Genomic DNA, 18,663 nt, shown 5'->3' on the forward strand with positions numbered 1-18,663 from the left:
ACAGCAATAGACACTGCCATGAATTGAAGCTGCGACGCTGAGTGCAAACTCTACGTACGTACATTTCTCTCGTGATCGGACCACTACGCCACCTTGGAACGTTAAAGTCTGTCTTGGGAACTCGCCTTGTAGTAGTAGATTTGGCTTATACCGTAAATGGTAAAACAATTTTCTCCTTTAAGTGGGGTTAAAAAGTGATGATTCTTCGTCGTCTGGTTTTTCGTAAGACGATCATGAAGTGTGCTTATTGACGCAAATAAGGATATTGAATGCAGGCTTCCGGTGTCTCGAATGAGGGAAGGATAAAGGATAGAGCGAAACCCGGCGTTGGCATCTGCGTAATCCTATTTAAAATCGCAAAGAAACTGTTAATGCAATCATCAACAAAGAGCTCCCACCAAGTCGTGTCCGTTTTAAACCATAGAATGAACGTTGATTCCAGTTAGGGATATCTAGCCCTGATCGTAATTAAATACGGTGTTTCAGGTGTTCCTAACTTATCATTGATGGGAAGACGGCGTATTGAGTAGTTTTACTGAAATTTATTTGGACGATTTATGTTAGATTGTCGTGGCAATACTTGATCGGAGTCATGCTAGCTGCTTGTACTAGCTATTGGCTACAAAATTTGACTTCTCATGTGTTTATTTAATACGGGTATTAACTCTAAAAATATGTATTACATTTATTTCAATAGATACATTCTTATGATATGAGAAGAATGTGTGCCGGCCTTGGAAGTGTAGGACATTCTCACCCCGGATTCTGGTCACAATGCTGTATTAAATTGCCAGTTGAATTGAGATATCAAAAAATCTTCGATGGAGAGAAGGAAATGGTAGGGTATAATTGGTATAATAACAAGGGACTGGGTATAATTGAGGTTTTGAAATAAAAATCCAATACTAGCATGACTTACCTACATGCTGAATAAAATAATTGCCATGATATAAATTGTATGAGAAATGTTTATTGTCAATGGTGACATGACAGGTTTCACAAGATGGTTTTACGAAAATATGATGTGATTCGAAGGACTCTCCGTTTCCCTCCTCCGCGTTTGTTCGTGACCGTTCTCGATTGAAAACTAGTATGTGTAGTACGTTGTGTCCAGTTGTGCTTCTCTCATTCGCTCGTCGATCCAGTTCCTGAAGAGGGCCACGTTGGCGTACACTCCGGGGACCAGGTTCTCGCCGCATCCAATGCCCCAGGCGACGATTCCGGATTGGATGTAAGTCGTGGGATGGTCGGGGAGAGGGCACACCAGTGGACTGCCTCCGTCACCCTGCAATGAGATAAGAATATCGTAACAATCTATCTGTGACGATGGGAAAAAAACAATGGGAGTCGAGCAATAATAGACGCCAATTCTGGAAGACGACAGTTCTAGTAGACGACGATTCTGTTAGACGACTATTCTGGTAGACGACGCGAAAATGAACAAAAGGAGGATAATCTAATGAAAATAGTGGCGTTTGGTTGCACGCGTTGTCACTCCCGATGTTTCGCCGGAGGTACTTAATACATTGTGTTGGCAATCTGTGTGTAAATTTGATTTGTGAAGTAATTGAACGTGTCGTCGTTCCCGATCTTCGTCGTGAGTACCTACCTTTCCTAAACGAGTGTGTTTGCAACTTTTGTTTGCTAAATTTGTGATGTTGCGGTACGTGTTGTCGCCCCGATTTTTTATGGGGACTTACCTAGGGGTATTACGTTTAATATTAATGTGTTAATTTAATTTTATGAATTTAAAGTGAATCTTATATTATTGAAAAGGGGATTTTATAATACATTTTTCATGTCACATCATACGATCCTTTGGCGTTCATGTCATTTTGGAATTCAGTTAGGATGCGCATGTTGATGGGTATCGCCGTGAGGGAATCATTGTTCGGGTAAAGATGATGGCAGACCGTGCATTGGAAAATTCGTTACCCGTCCTACACCCGGTGGGAGAACCGAGACGATTTATCTTTTACCGGTATTCTTAGGGAAAACTTGTGAGCGATTCTCTTAGTCAACGTTGAGGTTATAATATTTGATCATAGCTTTATATTTTAACTTTTGTAAGAAAACATTCTTTCTCTGCATGTCCATGCATGCCAAACTATGTCCATCAACACGATAATATAGTTCCCATAAAGATCCTCACAAATCTCCTGAGCTTATGAGGCTTTTTTTTTTACCTTTTTAAAGAAATCATTGATGTACTAAGAATACTGTTTCGAGTGTTGTTTTCATTTTTCGGGAGTGTAGAACATTTTTCCGATAACCCCGAAATAGATACCCTCCAGCTATGACGCTGGTTAAAAAATAGTGGTGGTTAAAAAGAATTAAACTATGTTAGTTTTTGTGTAAGAAATATAAAAGTTATTTGGCAAACAGTAGTGCTGAGGTAAACTTTGAAATCGAAATGAGAAAACTGAAAAATGTTATACCTCGGTGAAATAACCAATACCATCCAGTGCGGGTCTTTAATATGAACATTTCTCGTTCAAGGTTGTGATTTAATGCTGTTGAGTGTAGGATTTGATATTCCTGTCGTGCGGCATTTTTTATATATAGGAGATGAAAACTGTATGATTTTATCATTTTTTTTACAAATTATACTGATTCAATGCCGGCCGCGATGACATAAGCTTTATGGTTAATATCGACTCTTTAATTCTATCTTCCATCCAAACCTTCAAGTTTCACACCCCTTTCCTGATTGAATCAACCTTGAAGTTTACCTTGCACGTATCTTTTCCTTGTTCTCCTCCTGCGCACATGAAGGATTGGTGGAGTCTGAAATGTCCGCCAAGTCTTGTCTTCCTCAGGGCTGTCTGGCACACGGGATTGGCGACTATTGGCAGATCAATTTTCTTCAGAATTACTTGGTATTGGCCTTCCTTGCCTGGAAAACAATGTAAATTTAAATGAAATTCTTGGATCGCGAATGTTAGGTTGCACTCTCAGAATCAAATTGAAATGCTTAATCAAACCGAGAATGTTATTGGATGGACTAAATGTGGTGGAAATGAAATAGGCATTTCATGATAAAATATACAAAACAACAGTAGTTTCCGCACTTTAATATATGACTCCACGACCAACCATGGTGTCGACATTCCATGTCATTTTCTGTTTTATTTCATTTACCTTGAAAATGACATGAGAGTGTCGAAACTGTGGTAGGTAGTGGAGTTATATTAAATTGTAGAAATTACTATTGACGTTTATATTCTATTATGGATATATCGCATTTCCACCACTTCAAGCCTGAAACGATTTCATACGAAATAGGGATTATTAAGGAGGTAGGTTCGCGACTGCGTGATCCAAAACAAATGCGATGTATTAAAAACAGAAAACAAAATGTGGATAATAAAAAATCCTCATAATTTTAATTTTATGCTGTGCTAGCTGAGCCGACCGCATGGCCATTCACATGTAGCTACCGTGATTTGATTTCCCTGCGTTCATTTGCTAATTGCTCTAAAATTAGGGTGGTGACGTGGAAAAATTTTATTTTTATAATTTAAATAACTCTTAATCGCCTTTTCTTTCAAAATTATTATATATTCTGGCAGTAATCTGCATTTCTCTTTTTGTTCGAAAATTACTGCTACAAGAGCCTGTTTCAAAATTCGAATAAAATGTAATTTCCGGAAATTATAGCACGTAAAGTATCTGTTGTGTCTTGCAATCGTTGCAATAAAATCGGAAGAATGTACTTTGTAACCTTCTTGAAAGTGGCATGTGCATCGTTTTCCGATTCAACAAAATATGGCGAACTAAATGGCAAATATTTGTGGCTCTGGAGAATTCACGCCACAGTTATTCGAGGTAGAGTTATCTGAGGAAAAGAGTCAACACTCCGAGTAATCACATGTTGGAAAGGTTGATGGAACGGACCGATCGCTCAAGCCACGAATATTACAAAAGAGGATCCTCAAGTCGGCCTCTTAAATGTGTTGTCAACCTCCGCGCATTCAGATGGGTTTACAGAAGTCGCCTCTCGCGTCGCTGACGGACAAAGAGTTTCACGGTGAAATAAGGTATTGTCAGGGATGTTAACAGAAATTTAGATAAATGATGATATGATCTATCAAATTCATAAAAGCTCAATATCATTCCTCTCAATTACAAACATTATACTGAAAAATATAAAAAAAGTGGATCGCATTGCACTAATCACCGCACCGCTGACATATTTGATTACTGATTAAAATGCGACCGAATTGGCAAAAGAAATCAGTCTTCTATGAGTTGGAATGGGTCTCCTGTATGAAGTCCCCTTGGCTCAAGATCTCATGATGTTATTTATGGAGACTTCCTTGTTTTCTCTTTTTTTTGAAGTATCGTCGAATTAAGGCGTTCACTCTATCGCAGATCAGCAATTCACTTATTCCTCCGACTAATGGATGGGTGGATTAGGCATTCGCATCATTCAAAGAGAACTTGCTCGAGTGGACTCGTCCTCCTGACTGGAATAACTTACCGAAGACGTCTTTTCCCCACCCTGTGGCGAAGCACCTCGTTCCGGGAGGAGGCAGGTATCCTTGGGGAGGCACGCAGGCGAAGCCGACGTTCTCTGCGGGGTCGAGCGGCTCCGAGAGGAAGAGGAGAGCCACGTCGTTGAAGAGGTTACCTTCCCTGAATTGCTCGTGGACGACCATGCGGACCACGTCTCTATCTTGGAAGCCGTAGATCTCGTTCTTGGTCTGTGTGTCCCACTCTCCTGCCCTCACCTTAAGGTGGAGATTTTCCTTCCTGTACCCCCCGAGGGAGAAATTGGAGAAAAAAGTTTCAAATCAGTGTGATATTAGTAGGGCTCTCAATATGGCTGCGCAATGGCCATAAGGTGAGAACAACATTGGCCGTGTCCAGCCGACCTATTAAAGTACAAATTTTCTGCCGAAACCTCTATGGTTGCACACCAGTCAGTATGTTGCGGTATTTTAAAACGCTGGTGAATCGACGAGCGACCTGTCAGTTTGACCGGTCACTTATCGGAACTATCGCTTTGAATTTAATCTAATGGTATGAGTAAGTACGGAAAGTGACGGAAAAAAAGTGATGGGAAAAGGGAATGTCCGTGGGATTCAGAAAATGATTCGCCGAGCGATCATTATTACGGCCCCTGAAAACCTATCACTGGAGACACTATTACTCCGAGGGAAGGAGAAAATGATCGCGTGATTTAGGCTTTACGGAAGAGTTAAGCATGTGTTAAAAGATGAGACGATGGGAGAATTGAGTGGAGAACTGCGACAAAAGAATATTAAGGTTAATGATGATGACGTACTTGATGATGATGATGCTTTTCAACTGTGGAGAAACTTACCCTGCGACGCAGTGTGCTCCGGTGAGCACCACCTGTGGGTGGATGAGGGACCCTCCGCACTGGTACACGTTCAGTGACTGCGTGGACACCTCTTCTCCCTCGGGCGGGTCCACCATCTCAACCCTCATCACGGCCACCATCCACGGGAACTCCCCGAACTGCGCCTCGTTGTCCACGGCGCCCGTGATGCGGAATCCCACGCCCTCTGGGTTGCGGAGCCCGCATCCCGCCTTATGATCCACGGGCGGAGGATGTGGGGTGCTGGCAACCTCCAGCGGTGGCGTTGAGCAGCACACGTCCAAGTAGTTGTCGCAAGTCCTCACTCTGTCGACGAAGAGAAAGAGTATTAAAAATAAAAGTAAAAACGTTTGGCCATTCCTAATATTGTGAAGTTATAAATATAATACCTAAAATAGCGATCCTGAATGGTTTTGCGTTAACAAGAGGAAAGGCACGGACGGCTTTGAGATCGCTTCTGAATTGAAGGGAAGCATCGTTGTGGTATTTCTTAATCAGTCTGACATTCATAGTGGAGGTAAATGCTGCATGGTGTAAAACATTTGTAATTTTCAGGAGTCGTTGCGTACAATGAAATTCGTGATCGAATTTCTTAATTCGAATATTTCCCCTAAGTATACTAATATTGTATCTGAAATTTATATAAGATAATGTTGAATTAAATTATTCCTTCTTTTATCGAGCGAAGTATATTTATTCATCGCTTACAACTCATTTGGTCGTGCATAAGCATCAATACTCTGGGAAAGAGATTATCAATCAGGGAGGGATTTGAACGCACGACCTTCAGTTTGAGACCACACTTGTAGTGATCGGCTAGGTCAGTCATAACAGTGATGTCTACCACCGTTTACCATTCAAATGACTGAATCAATGGCGAATGGTCGATTTTAGGTCACTACTAATGTCCATCGCGGCCAATATCGGTCACTATGATTATTTAACACTTTTGACACCAAATGATGAACATATGCAAATAATGGAAATTCTGAGAAGATACATGAACATTGAAGGAGATTATGATTAAAATAAAATGACTCCTATGGTATTTTATTAATAAAACTCAATCCCTAGTCTCTGAATGCCGTAATTGAAACAAAATACACGATAAACAGAGGTGTCGCATATGATTGAGAATTACATTCGCTAGCGACCGTTTTCGATTGTGATTGGCTGGAAACCTTACTCTCGATCACGAACGACGGAAACGGGCTTCGATCGCGATTGACCGAAAACAGACTTCTATCGCGAATGGCTGACCGAATTCAGTTGCGAATGACGAACCGGCATCGGGAGGATATTTCTGATTTCAGAAATACGTAATTATCTCCCACAGTTTACAATTTAATGAAATACATCGACGACCCACTTCGTGGACGCAAATTATGGAATGGTTTGCTTCATATTATGATGAGACCAAATAAAAAAAGATGAAATCTCTCCAGGAGGAGCTTGATAGTGACCGGAGTTATACCGGTCGCTTTTCATTACGAGCTGTTGATTCAGAGAGATTGACTAAGCTATCGGAATTTGGATATTTGAAAATTTTCTTTCTGAACACCGAAACCGCGATCGGCCAAAAAAGATAGCGTCGTTCTCCGGAGTGATCTCGTTCATCAATCGATCATACATTATGGGGCATCCATTAATTACGTGAGGCGTTTAGGGGGGCTGCGGGGGTCGAGGCGATTCTCACCCAATCTCACGGGGGAAAGGGTATCTTGTCAAGTATCACATAATTTTTATCCGCAAGAAACAGTGTAAAATTGCGATCTTAGTAATCTTAAACACTAGCATTAACTAATCTTAAATACAATAATTAAAATAGTTTTTTTCATAAATCCTACGCAATGAAGCATATATTAATGTATTTTAACTGATAAGACGCATTTATAACAATCTCACGTGAGATTAGAGGAGGCGGTCGAGCCAAATCTCACGATATCTCATGAAGGAGGGAGGGTGGGTTAAAAAAATCGCCAAAATCACCTCTCGTAATTTCCGCCCCATTGTATCTGGATCGCGCGTGTCGATCGCGACCCATGTCTACTCACCTGATGTCGATGAGCGTGGTTCCGTCGTCGATGATGGATCCGTTGGCGCAGAGGTAGTATGGCACACACTCGCAGTTCTCATCGTCCGTCACTTCGTCCTCGGCAACCGCTCCGTGTGCCACGAGCACCACGGCGAACGCGAACGCCCAAATCTTCATTCTGAGGACAGAAAAATGGGATGAATCTTGTCAGTTTGAGACTCTTTTCCGCTTAGATCCAAGGATGGGGAAATATCCACCTTTAAATGTTCGGCTCAAAGAGAAAAGGTTTTTGCTTACTTTCCCTGCTGTTGGATTACAGAAACGTGCTCTTGCATAATTGGAAAATTCTGCTTACCATCTCAAACTTGTACACACGAGGACGCACGTTTTTCCTTTTGCCAATGAGGTGTGTTTTGTTTGCTTTTTAATCGAAAGACGTCTTGAGAATAATAAAGACCGAGGAGTGTGAGCTTGATGGCTGTGACCATATATTTTCCCTTTTCCTTTGTTTTACACTTGAGAGGTGCAGTAAAGCTATCGACGAGTTTCCAAGAAAATATCAACGAAGGGTTGCATGTTTGCTCATTTTCTCCGTTGCATAATTTCTCGCAGTTGTTTAATCCTTTGTTTTCGGAATTTCATGGGTCCTGATCCATCTTCCGCATCGAATTTCACGTATTTTTGGCCTCGAGTCTACTTTGCGTAAGCCTTTCATTACCATGCTTTGGTATTTTATTATAGAATTCTTTAGTTTTTAACAAAACGTATGAATGAAGGCAAGTCGATGGCTTATTCCACCCTGAGGCTTATTTTTATGCTTTGTACCTCGACTGATAGCACTTTTCGTACGTCAAAGGCTGAAAATAGCTGTCTTGTTTGTCGAAAGACTTCATTCATTACTCATTTAAAATCTCTTTTCCAATCTTATGTAATTCTAAAGTTTAGTAACCTATTCCTGTTTTCTAATGATAATGTAGCAGAAGAGATGAGTTTCTATCATTTATTCCAGCTGCTTAAACATTGCTAATCATAGCGTGGTGCGTGATAGGAAAAACCATAGTGTTTATATTACTATAGGAGGCTCCACTCGGTACCAGTAGCAGTCCAAATGTGAACACGGTCCCCGCTAATGACATCGCACTCCCGAACTGTATTTACAGTATATAGTTTACCATGGTACAGAGACTTTGGTGTTCTAATCCCATTCCAAGGTTCCAAGATCAAGTCTCAACTGCGGTGCTATCTTTTTTCTTAATTTCTTTCTACTTTTTTTAACAGAAGCCTGCTATTCACAATTATTTTCTTGGTTTTCCCTGGAAATTTTATTTCTGTGCGAGGAAATGTTTTGTGCACATGCGGCGTCTGATGTCATCCCATTTTTTTCTCAGTATTCATGGGAAAAAAACTCACCTCGCTGCGGTGGCCGTACAAGGTCCGGCGACGCCTGAATGTTATGCAACCCCCAGTGCACGTCTCGCCCAACCCTTTCCCGGAACCGCAGCCAGGCCAGGCGGTCCGCGCTTCGTGATTAAATTGCCGCCGCGAATTGGGCATGTTTGCAATGAGCGCGTATGGTGGTGTGCGCCAGTGAGAGGTCGCTACTGGAATACAAGGTTAAGCGGGGAAGCCTCTTAATGGCTTATTAGCGGATGGAGTGACGGGGAAACCCCGGATCGGCGCGTGAAGCGAGACCGTCGATGAAATGAGAGAGATGGGAAGGAGAACCTCTAGCGCCCCCTGGCTTTCTCTCCTTCTCTGCTCCGCGATTCACAATGGGGAAGCCCCCAGTCTTTGCCCGTTTTATTTAGGTCAAGGGCCCTCTCTTCACCTTCGTTTTCATCCGCGCGACATTGAACGAGAGGGAAAGGGAGCAGGGAGAGACTTCAACGCGCGAGATGTCCGCGCGACCACAATCGCGCGCTTTGCAGCGGAGAAATTTGATTTTGTGCCTCACTTGCAATAGGGTAGTTTCCTTCATCAAAAGAAACGAAAGGCATTGATTGCGATTCGTTACCCACCATTAGTGTATTCATAATGTACAAATTAATTGGATTTAGAAATCCCAGTTTAGGCGAATGATTGATGGTCAATTTTAACCTCATTTGAAAAAGGCCAGATTGGCGCCCATGCGATGCCTCTCCACGTGACGTCACAAGGACCTAGGTGCTATACGAGTAGTCAGGCGCTTTACATCGTCTGAGATTACCAATGCATGAATGTGGCACGGAGCTCAGGGAAACATTTCTTAATGTTCACCTATTAAAATTGCCTGTGGTCAGAAAGTTTCCTTCGTTTGATAAGGTATTAATAATCCTTATTTAATACCTGCTAGCAGCCTGCATCGTAGCGGCGTTCATTGCCCCGCACCAAGGTGGCCTCACACAGTGGCAGCGGGAACCAGAATGGCGTCACACGGGCTTTTCCCAGCATTCATAGTTAGCCGTCGCGTTTTGGCGCGCTTGAAAATTTTCGTTCGATTCTCTTTACTTTGTACCAATTAGTGCCAGTCTACCTGGAGGTTTTAATTTGCCAGCTAAGCAAACATTTCATAGCTTAATTAAGGATTTGATCGACCCCTTTCTTTTTCACTATCACTGGTGGTAATCTTTTATATTCTTTCCCAAATTATCCTTTCCTATTTGATTATTATTATTGCTATTATTACTCCAAATTATTTGGTTGATGGGATCCCTAATGATCCCAGCTCACCGCTGCTAGCAGTGGTGGAAATTTGTTTTTGCTTCCTATTGCCGCTCTGGACTTCATTATGGAATTTCGAAGCTAATACCTGCTCTGCCCGCCAGATGGTAGCTGTTTGAAGATGTTAATCATGCGTTAATCTTAGTTGTAGGCGGAATCCGTTTAAAGTTCTGTGAAAATTTGGACTGTGGGAATGTCTTTACCGGTCTCCTGTTCAGAGAATGTTCTTAGGCAATCAGCACATCACATGAGAACAGAGAGTTTTTTGTAACATTCTCAAATAACCTAGTCATATCCCAATTGTGAACCTTTTGATTTATTATACACAGTACAAATTTATATCCCTCTTAATTCGTTCAGTAAATAATTGTTGCCTCATCAGTGAATGCACCCACCGGTTAGTGAGGAAACGTGTGAACTGAAGAATTCTATGTTCTAATGCAGGGGTATCCAAACTATTAATCGCAAACTAGATGCAGCCTGCGAGGCCCTCCTGATCAGGCCCGTGGAGTCTTTTTTATCTACGATAAAAATACGGAATTCGACCCGGCCAAGATCAGCCGCCACTTACAAGTACGGTACGTTTTTACATTAATAAAATAGAGGCATACAGTATTACGCATCTCGTGGTCATTACAATTTATCTGATTTTTTATTGTTTGAATTATTAATGAAGGATCTCTAATGTTCCGAGCCCTTTCCATTTCACCGGGCTAAGGGATCATTTTAGGTTATTTTTATCAATTAAAATAATGCTGAGTGAACTATTTTATTTTACCATAGGGTTTTGTTCCAAAACATTCTAATTTATTTCTTATTAATAATAGATTCTTGTACCTCGTTGGGTTTTTTGTTTTGCTACGAGTGTAACATTATTCTAATAACCAGGACATGGTTCTCGTTTGTATCAAATAGCTTAATTATTGTTTTTAACAATCATAAATTTAATTTGAATGTAGGTGATTCGTGAAATTATTTGATCATTTTATGGAATAATTTTACTTAGCTTGCATATATGAATTTTATATTTCCTTTAAGGGGGAATTTTTAAATTATTTCATATTTGTTAATTTCAAAAATTAATTTTAAGCATCCCTTTGGACTGTAATCAGTCATAACTCCTTGAGACCCACCGCTGTAGTCTCTTTAGAATACTTGTGAATCTTTCGGACTATCAGCACGAATTTCTATGAGCCGTCATAAGTCATTAGGATTATAGGTGACTCAGTGTAGGCCTTACAAATCCCCTTGACTCCATTATTTCCATGAGAGTTCTAGGCACAAAATGTGTGCAATCGCGCGTCGCGTCCGTTTAAAACTAAAGTGCAGAAGCACAGGATCCGTAAGAATACAGCATTGAGAATTGCGTTCTTAAGAAATAATTTTTTGGAGATAAACAATTTCGCTTATCATAATCTTTGCCCCTTTTCGATGGGTTTTCTTTAGAACCATGTATCAAATGAGTTTACTTTAGTTCGGAATGAAGGTTCGTTCATATAGTACGAGTACGAAGACTACTTCATATATCAATAATGATCGTAGATCTTTTACCAATTCCTTGAAGGTAAATGGTTTTTGTCGTTGATGCGTCATTATTTTTATATGCCAGATTCCATTTAAATAAAACGGCATTTCTTGATCTTAGTAGTCAACTCAAGGGGATGGTTTATCAGATCTTGGTGGAACTCACCTAATACTAAGCTAATGATGTAGCATATGGAATCCACCCTCTCAATTTAGGCAAGTTTCTGTTGAGTATCTTAACTTAGGCCTCCTGCGATGTCCTCCCGAACTTCTGATAAAGAATGTTTAGTAGCCATTAAATAGCCATTTAAAAAATTTGAAAACTTTGATATGACAAGTGGGACTATTCGGTGTCATTGACCTGCACAAATATGGAGTTGTTTACCAACGGTTTTTTTTATAGCTATGAGATGTTTTCTTTTCCACTTTACAGACACTCTCTTACTTTTCGGCCCTTGGGGGAAGTCTTATGCCTAACTCAATCTCGGTGTCCAATATTCCGAAGTTATTCTGCTTCTTGAATGATTCACCATGTCAAAGAAATTCTCGTTAGTGATCGGGATTTGGCCAATTCTCATCGATGTAACTAATAATTGAAAGCAGTCAAACAATTTTATTTTCTTGGATTTTGCTCCTGATTTGTGCATAGATCTAAATTAGCTTCATCCCAAGCAACCAATAGTCGTTTTTAACCAAATACGTTAGATACGAGTTTTACTTGTGTTAAAACGTGTCCTGAAACATAATATTGCTTATATTTCTGCCCGTATCTGTAGAGAGCGATGCTTATTGATCCATTTTAAAGCCTAATGTTGGAATAAAACGTATAGCTTAATTTCCATATATTTACTACAGTTTCTTAATTTTTAATGTTAAAAAAAGTCAGCTTTAAATTGCTTAACTCCAATACTCAACCTCAGGATTGAGCGAAACATCCATACACACATTTTTACGGAAATCTTAGTCCTCAAGGATCAAAATGACTATGGATCTGAGCAACTCGAACTTGACATCGTTGGAATGGGATTGAGTTAGAAAGAACCTTTACGAAAAGGGATCTGAACCTAGTACCCTCAAGTCAATCATGTCGAATGCTTAAGAGCGTTTCTACGCGTCACTGACTGACCGTTACACCCTGTTTTTGTTCATGTATTTCCCCTTTGACTTAATACAAATCAATTTAGGAACTTTCTGGAGGATTACACCAAAAAAAAGTTAGTGAAAGCATACACTGGCTATGGTACCACCCTGTGACCCCAGTAGAACCGGAGATTTTAAACTTCAAAGTCGTCGTCACTGACTGACAAAAATGAAACTCCGTTTTGTGACGTTGTCACATTTCTTCGTATTGCTCTGAAATTATGCAAGATAAAGAAAATCCACGAAATACGTAAAATAGTTCTAAGTGTTGCCCAAACGTATACAAAATCGTGACTTTGTGTAAGTAATGGTTTCCTCTCTTTGGCCATAAAAATGGAGCGTCACTGACTGACGGGAATTGTCACTGACTGACACATGTGATTTGATGCATGTTAACTTTTCTTTTTCATGGAATGAGCATTGTAAAATATATGTATATTGAACACAGAAATTTATTTAAAAGAAACAATACAGTTGCATAGCCAGGGGTATGTCCAGGGGGTCCGGACCCCCCACCCCCCGAAATTATTTTCACAAAAGAAAAACACAATTATTTTCCTTAAAAAAAAAGTGTTAAAATTAGTTTAGAACCCTCTACCTAGTACCCTGTTTTTAAAACATTTTCCCCCTGTGTTAGACCCCCCCTGAACGAAATTCCTGGCTACCCCACTAAAACATAAGCACATAGTATGTATTTTATCCAGTAATTTTGCTTCGATTTCTATATTCTCGCTTAAAATGGTGAGTACTCCTAGCACTATGATCTATTGCGTAAGGAGACATCTTAATTATATTTATAGCAACTAACTCCACATGGTGAACAAAGAGTGTGTTCCGAATGGGTGAAATGCCGTGCCACTGTTAGTCCAGCATTTCATTGGAGGCTGAAATGCCGTGTACAGGGATCTCTGCAAATTTTATTTTCATGCTGTTTTAATTACACACTCATACTGCATTTATTACAGGAGAACCCGACTTAAAAGCTTCCCAGGTCATGTTTTTGCCTTTGCCCCCAACTACATCAACACCACCCTTTCCATGATCTGTTACGACTTCATTGCCGCTCTCTATTCTTCCTGTTTAATTCCTCGCGTTCACCTCTTTACTTTTTCCTCTCACGATGCTCGCGCTGTCTCTCTGCTCCCGTCTTTGCCATCTTAATAAATCCTGACATATGTTACAATTAAGTATTTCAGATCTCAACAATCATTCTGCTCCTATGTCCCGCTTTCACAACAAACGTACCGAAGCGACGCGACGACAATGAAGGTGACGGTGATACGCGGCATGCCGAAGTCAACAATTGGCAAAAAAATAAAATATTCCGCTGCATAAACAAACAATTTACCAAGAAAAATAAAACTGGTATAACATTATTACTCGAGGAACATATTATGCCACGAATTTAGTGTACCAGTCGGGGCCAATGAAGCGCACGCACCAAAATTTGAAACTTGAGCAATACCACAGGTTAAAATGTCAGTCAGTGACGGCCCTCAGGAACAAAAACGGTGAATGCTGGGGAATTTTTTCATTCTGATCTTTCATCCTTGGGATGGACTTGATTTGGATACGAAACGATTTATCTCCCGCATCCCTCGATTTTGGTCAGCGGAAAAAAATGTATGTCAATCGTCACTGACTGACACCAAAACGACGCACTGTTGCGTTACACTCCTCTGCATGACCATGTGGCTTTCAAGTATTGATGAAATGGATTGGTAAGACACAGTCATGATTGGGGAGAATGGTTAACTGTAAATTTTCATAGAAAAATCTTATCTTAGTTGCGAAATCTTCAGTAATATAATGGCTCTGTAAACGGAATCATTTGCTCATGTGATACGAGAGCTCAATTCTGCGGCGTTTTCGTAAAAAATGGTTGGAGTATGGGGAGAAACAGGTACGGATTATTAAAATTTGGAATATTTACACCATGTCAGGACTTTGAACGGTCCATTTACCTCAAATTGAATTTTTGAACCCTAGTATGACAGTTACGTAGAAACGCTCTTAACAAGAGAATTTTTTCTGCTTAAAATTGAAACCATTGTAGTGGTTACGTGATTGACTTTACTGGGCCTAAAAGAGGTCAATCTAAGTGTCATTTGAGTCGATAGATTGGCTAACAGAATGCATGTTTTTTTTTAAACGTCCGCATTGACCCGGGTCAAAGACATTAGCTGGTCATTAACTGCCGCCCAAGTTTTTTTATCGACGTGCATTTTGCTCCCGTTAAGTTATCGTCTTTTTTTGTTACGATCTCATCGCTTGTTTTTTAATCTTATGTGATTCATTATGGAAATTTCCTCACGAATAACATTAGCTATGTCGATTAGTTGGTGTGTTTTCCCCCTTATCATAATTATTTCATAACTCTTAAATACGTTAATAGTTTAACATTTAAAGAAATTTCTTTGTTATTGCGTAATTTTTACTGCTCCCTCCGCACACTCTTGCCGCATTTCTTGTACGATGACAAGTTTTTATGTGGAAATCTTAATTTCATTCAAGCATTCATTAAAGTTACGACGAAAGTTATGCCGTTGTTGTATAAATATTTAAAAAGCCTTTTGAACCCAGGTATTGAAATCTTTTTTATGATTCTACTAGTTCACTCATATTCCCCATTCGTCGAACTTTTCTCGTTACTCCTAGCCGTAGCGCAAAGTTTCGCCTTGAATTTTTGAGGGAATGGTCCCATTTCGATATTCGCGCTCGGAAAGAAGTTTTAATATGACTTGATGCTTTTCTGGTGGACTTAATTTATGAAGTTCTCTTGGGATAATAATGGCAGCGTAAATGACGTTTCGACAACTTGGTCCGCTGTCTCTTCTTCGTATCACAGCCACACCCATTCAGCGACAGCTTTCTGAGCGATCGAAACCTATGCCATGTAGTCAGTGATAGGGTTAGCATCCCGAGAGATAATAATCAACTTCAAAATCTTTTTTTTTGTAAAGAGTATTTATGGAATTAAATGGGAACTAACAAAATCTTAGGCTCCCTGCATAAATTTTCGTGGAGCGTCCAATTTTTTCCGAAAAGTTTTGCGTGAGAAATGGAGTAAAATGTAATTGAAATTTTTACAATGCAATTCAATCCATTGGGGAATTGGGATTCAAACCATCATTTCCATTATAACTTATGGGAATCCAATTGCATGCTGGTGATTGATCACCCCCTGCCAAACTCCCTAGAGGTGGCTCGTAGGGTATTATGTAGATGCACATAACTTTGAAAGTTATTTTATGATACCTACCGTATGAAGAAATCGTAATTTTGTTGTTCTGTGAAACCTTTATTGCGTGCTCAACATGTCGCATTTGGGGCTTAATTCTCCATACCATGCGCGGATATTCAATTCAAAACAATTCCTGGATTTTATTCACGCGCGCACTGAGAAAGAGATGTGCATGCATATAAACGACCAAATTACCCACTTACCCCTGAAACCGACAATCGCGTATATGGTCAACCGCGTTCCCGCATAACTTGATAGCTCGAGGCTACGTTGAATCATAAGCACTGCGTTGCTCAACCTTCCTCTAACTCTGGATACTTAGCACTTCGGAGGTTTGGTGGGAAGCACGCTTATGATCGATTAAGGCGTTGTTATCGCTTTCCGTGAAATTGGACGCGTTTCTGTGAGTATTCTTACTTTGCGAGTGTGCGACTTCGTCCAGTTAGGAATGATGAATGGAATTCCTAGCCTATTTGTTATTATTTTTCAGTAGTTTCATTGAAATTTTATTTTACCATTCACGGAAAGTAAAATTGCGTCAAAAAAAATTAATTATGTTTTGAAGAATTATCATAAATTGTGTAGCCTGAAATATTTCTAGTTTTAATTAATTTAAACCAATACCCGTACTTAAATCAAAATTAACAGCACGTCTGTAAAATTTTGCGAAAAAGTTTATTAATTGATTTATAGCGAAAAGCCTGGGTTGCAATTTGCGGTACGGATTTTAATGCGCCAGCTGTCATTTGATTGCATCGAAAGAAGCTTTTAATCGTCTATTTTGAAGTTCAAGTGCAGACGTTAACTATCCTTTTCGTAATGGTTTTCCTCTCCAGACTTGCGACTCTGCCTTAGCCTGTCCAAAATGGCTATGGAAGATTACATAGGCTATGATAAAGCAATTGTTTCCTGCGCCTCTTATCAAGTAACTTATACGGATTTCATTGAGTTTGAAGGAGATTTTTGGGAATGATATCGAATCGCAGTTATATGGTGTATATTTTCTTAAAAGTTGAGATATTCCCTAATTATGGAATCGAACTACAATGATGCGCCTGGAGGTTTTTGACATCTTCTTAAACGTTAAGTTATTCCCGAAGATTTAAATGGTTGAGCAGTTCATGCCGTGGATGGTATAAGGATGGTCTGATGACGTTGTATATAATGAAAGTCATGTGATATTAGAGTTTATATTTCGTTTAAAAAAATAGCCATCAGCTGTAGTTTTTATTTTCTTTTTTACTGGAAATCTACGACGATATAACGATCTATGCTCATCCAACAGAAGGATTGAAAATTTCCATTCCACGTTTAGTTATTCCAATATAGAATCGCACTCATGAGCCAGAGGGCTTGGCACTTCCTTAACCCATTCTAACCCAGAGCTGCTTCTGGGAGAACTCATTTGAAAAATAAGAAAATTTTCTATTCAATTATAATTATTGTGGCAGCTAAATACTTCGCCATTAAACTTTACATCGCAAAAAGGAACGCGTAGTTAATATATTTCCTGAATAGAGCTCAAAATGTATAATTTTTTATGTTACTTAGACGCAACATTGGGTTATAATGGGTTAATTGTTGGGTTACTCTCGAAAAGTTAGATGGTTGAACGATTCGTGTCGTGGATGGCTTTTAATTTTACCTGCTTGCGGTTGTCGGCAGCGTGTCTGAACCTCCTTCCTGCCCAAGAGTCTTGTCCGTGAGAGCTTGCGGCGGAGAACTTCCTTCCTGGTCGAGTTCTCCTGAGCTACTCCCGGGGTTCTTCTCGACAGTTCAGTCGGGTTGAGGTTGACTCCTAAATCCCCTCTTCTGCCATTGGTCGGCGTTCGCGTTTTCCTCTCCAATCGCTCCGCGTCGTGGAAGGCTCTCCTCGCTGAAGATTCTCTGGACCTTTGCCCTCTCCGCTGTGGGTGGGAGGGGTGGGGGGCGTGGAGGCATCCGCGTGTAACATCATCTTCCTCCCACCAAACCTCCCGCAGTGTCTCCGCCCCCTCTTCTTGCGGCTATCCTCGTCGCTGCTCTCAGAGGCGAACGTGATTTGGCACGTTAGGTTTTCCAATCAAATCGCCTATTCACGAAGACGAAGTCCGCCACCGTGCGAACCTGAGAGATGCACCTCGTCTTCCATAGCATGTTGGCAAAATATAAACGAGAATGAGTATTATAGTTGTGTTATAAATTGCTCAATAACGATATTTACTCCGAGCCTATTTGTTATTATTTCTCGAGTAGTTTCGTTGGATAATTAATTTTACCATTCTCGGAAAATACTTGTGCGTAAAGAAACAAATGAATTTTATTTCGAAGAATTCTAATTTGAAGAAGATTGTTCCTTTAGACTGAAGTGTTTCTGATATTGATTCCTAGAATACTAATCCTAAGTCTAGAATGTTAGTGAAATAGACTGGAAGTTTTCCTAAAAAGATATTCTTTGTGGAAAATTGTCGGTATGTTTCTTTAAGAGAAAGGATCAGGAGGTAAAGAGGCTTATAAGAAACTGTCTCTGTGGTTACTCGACGGAAATCTCACGTAGGACATAATGTAGTTCATCTTTGTACAATTCCACACACTAAGAATTTGACCCAGGATTCGCTAGTTAAACCCTAGTATCAGCACGACCTTTGAAATTGCTGTATTTGCCTAAACTGAGTGGAAGTATCGGATTATTCT

The 18,663-nt window shown here is 40.1% G+C and overlaps 2 protein-coding genes across 3 annotated transcripts in view; one reads left to right on the forward strand and one right to left on the reverse strand.

Moving 5' to 3' along the window:
* The window catches only part of LOC124156343 (ectonucleoside triphosphate diphosphohydrolase 1-like), a 110,141-nt gene that overhangs the window by 52,723 nt on the left and 38,755 nt on the right, over positions 1-18,663 (forward strand). The window lies entirely within an intron of this gene.
* LOC124156347 (phenoloxidase-activating factor 2-like) lies at positions 951-17,798 on the reverse strand. Its single transcript, XM_046530852.1, has 6 exons — positions 17,636-17,798; positions 7,402-7,560; positions 5,330-5,653; positions 4,484-4,755; positions 2,733-2,896; positions 951-1,285 (listed from the first exon to the last, which is right to left on the reverse strand). The coding sequence occupies exons 2-6, from the start codon at positions 7,557-7,559 to the stop codon at positions 1,088-1,090; spliced, it is 1,116 nt and encodes a 371-aa protein (XP_046386808.1). The 5' UTR covers position 7,560; positions 17,636-17,798; the 3' UTR covers positions 951-1,087.

This window comes from Ischnura elegans, chromosome 3 (assembly GCF_921293095.1).
Source record: "Ischnura elegans chromosome 3, ioIscEleg1.1, whole genome shotgun sequence".
Taxonomy (NCBI): domain Eukaryota; kingdom Metazoa; phylum Arthropoda; class Insecta; order Odonata; family Coenagrionidae; genus Ischnura; species Ischnura elegans.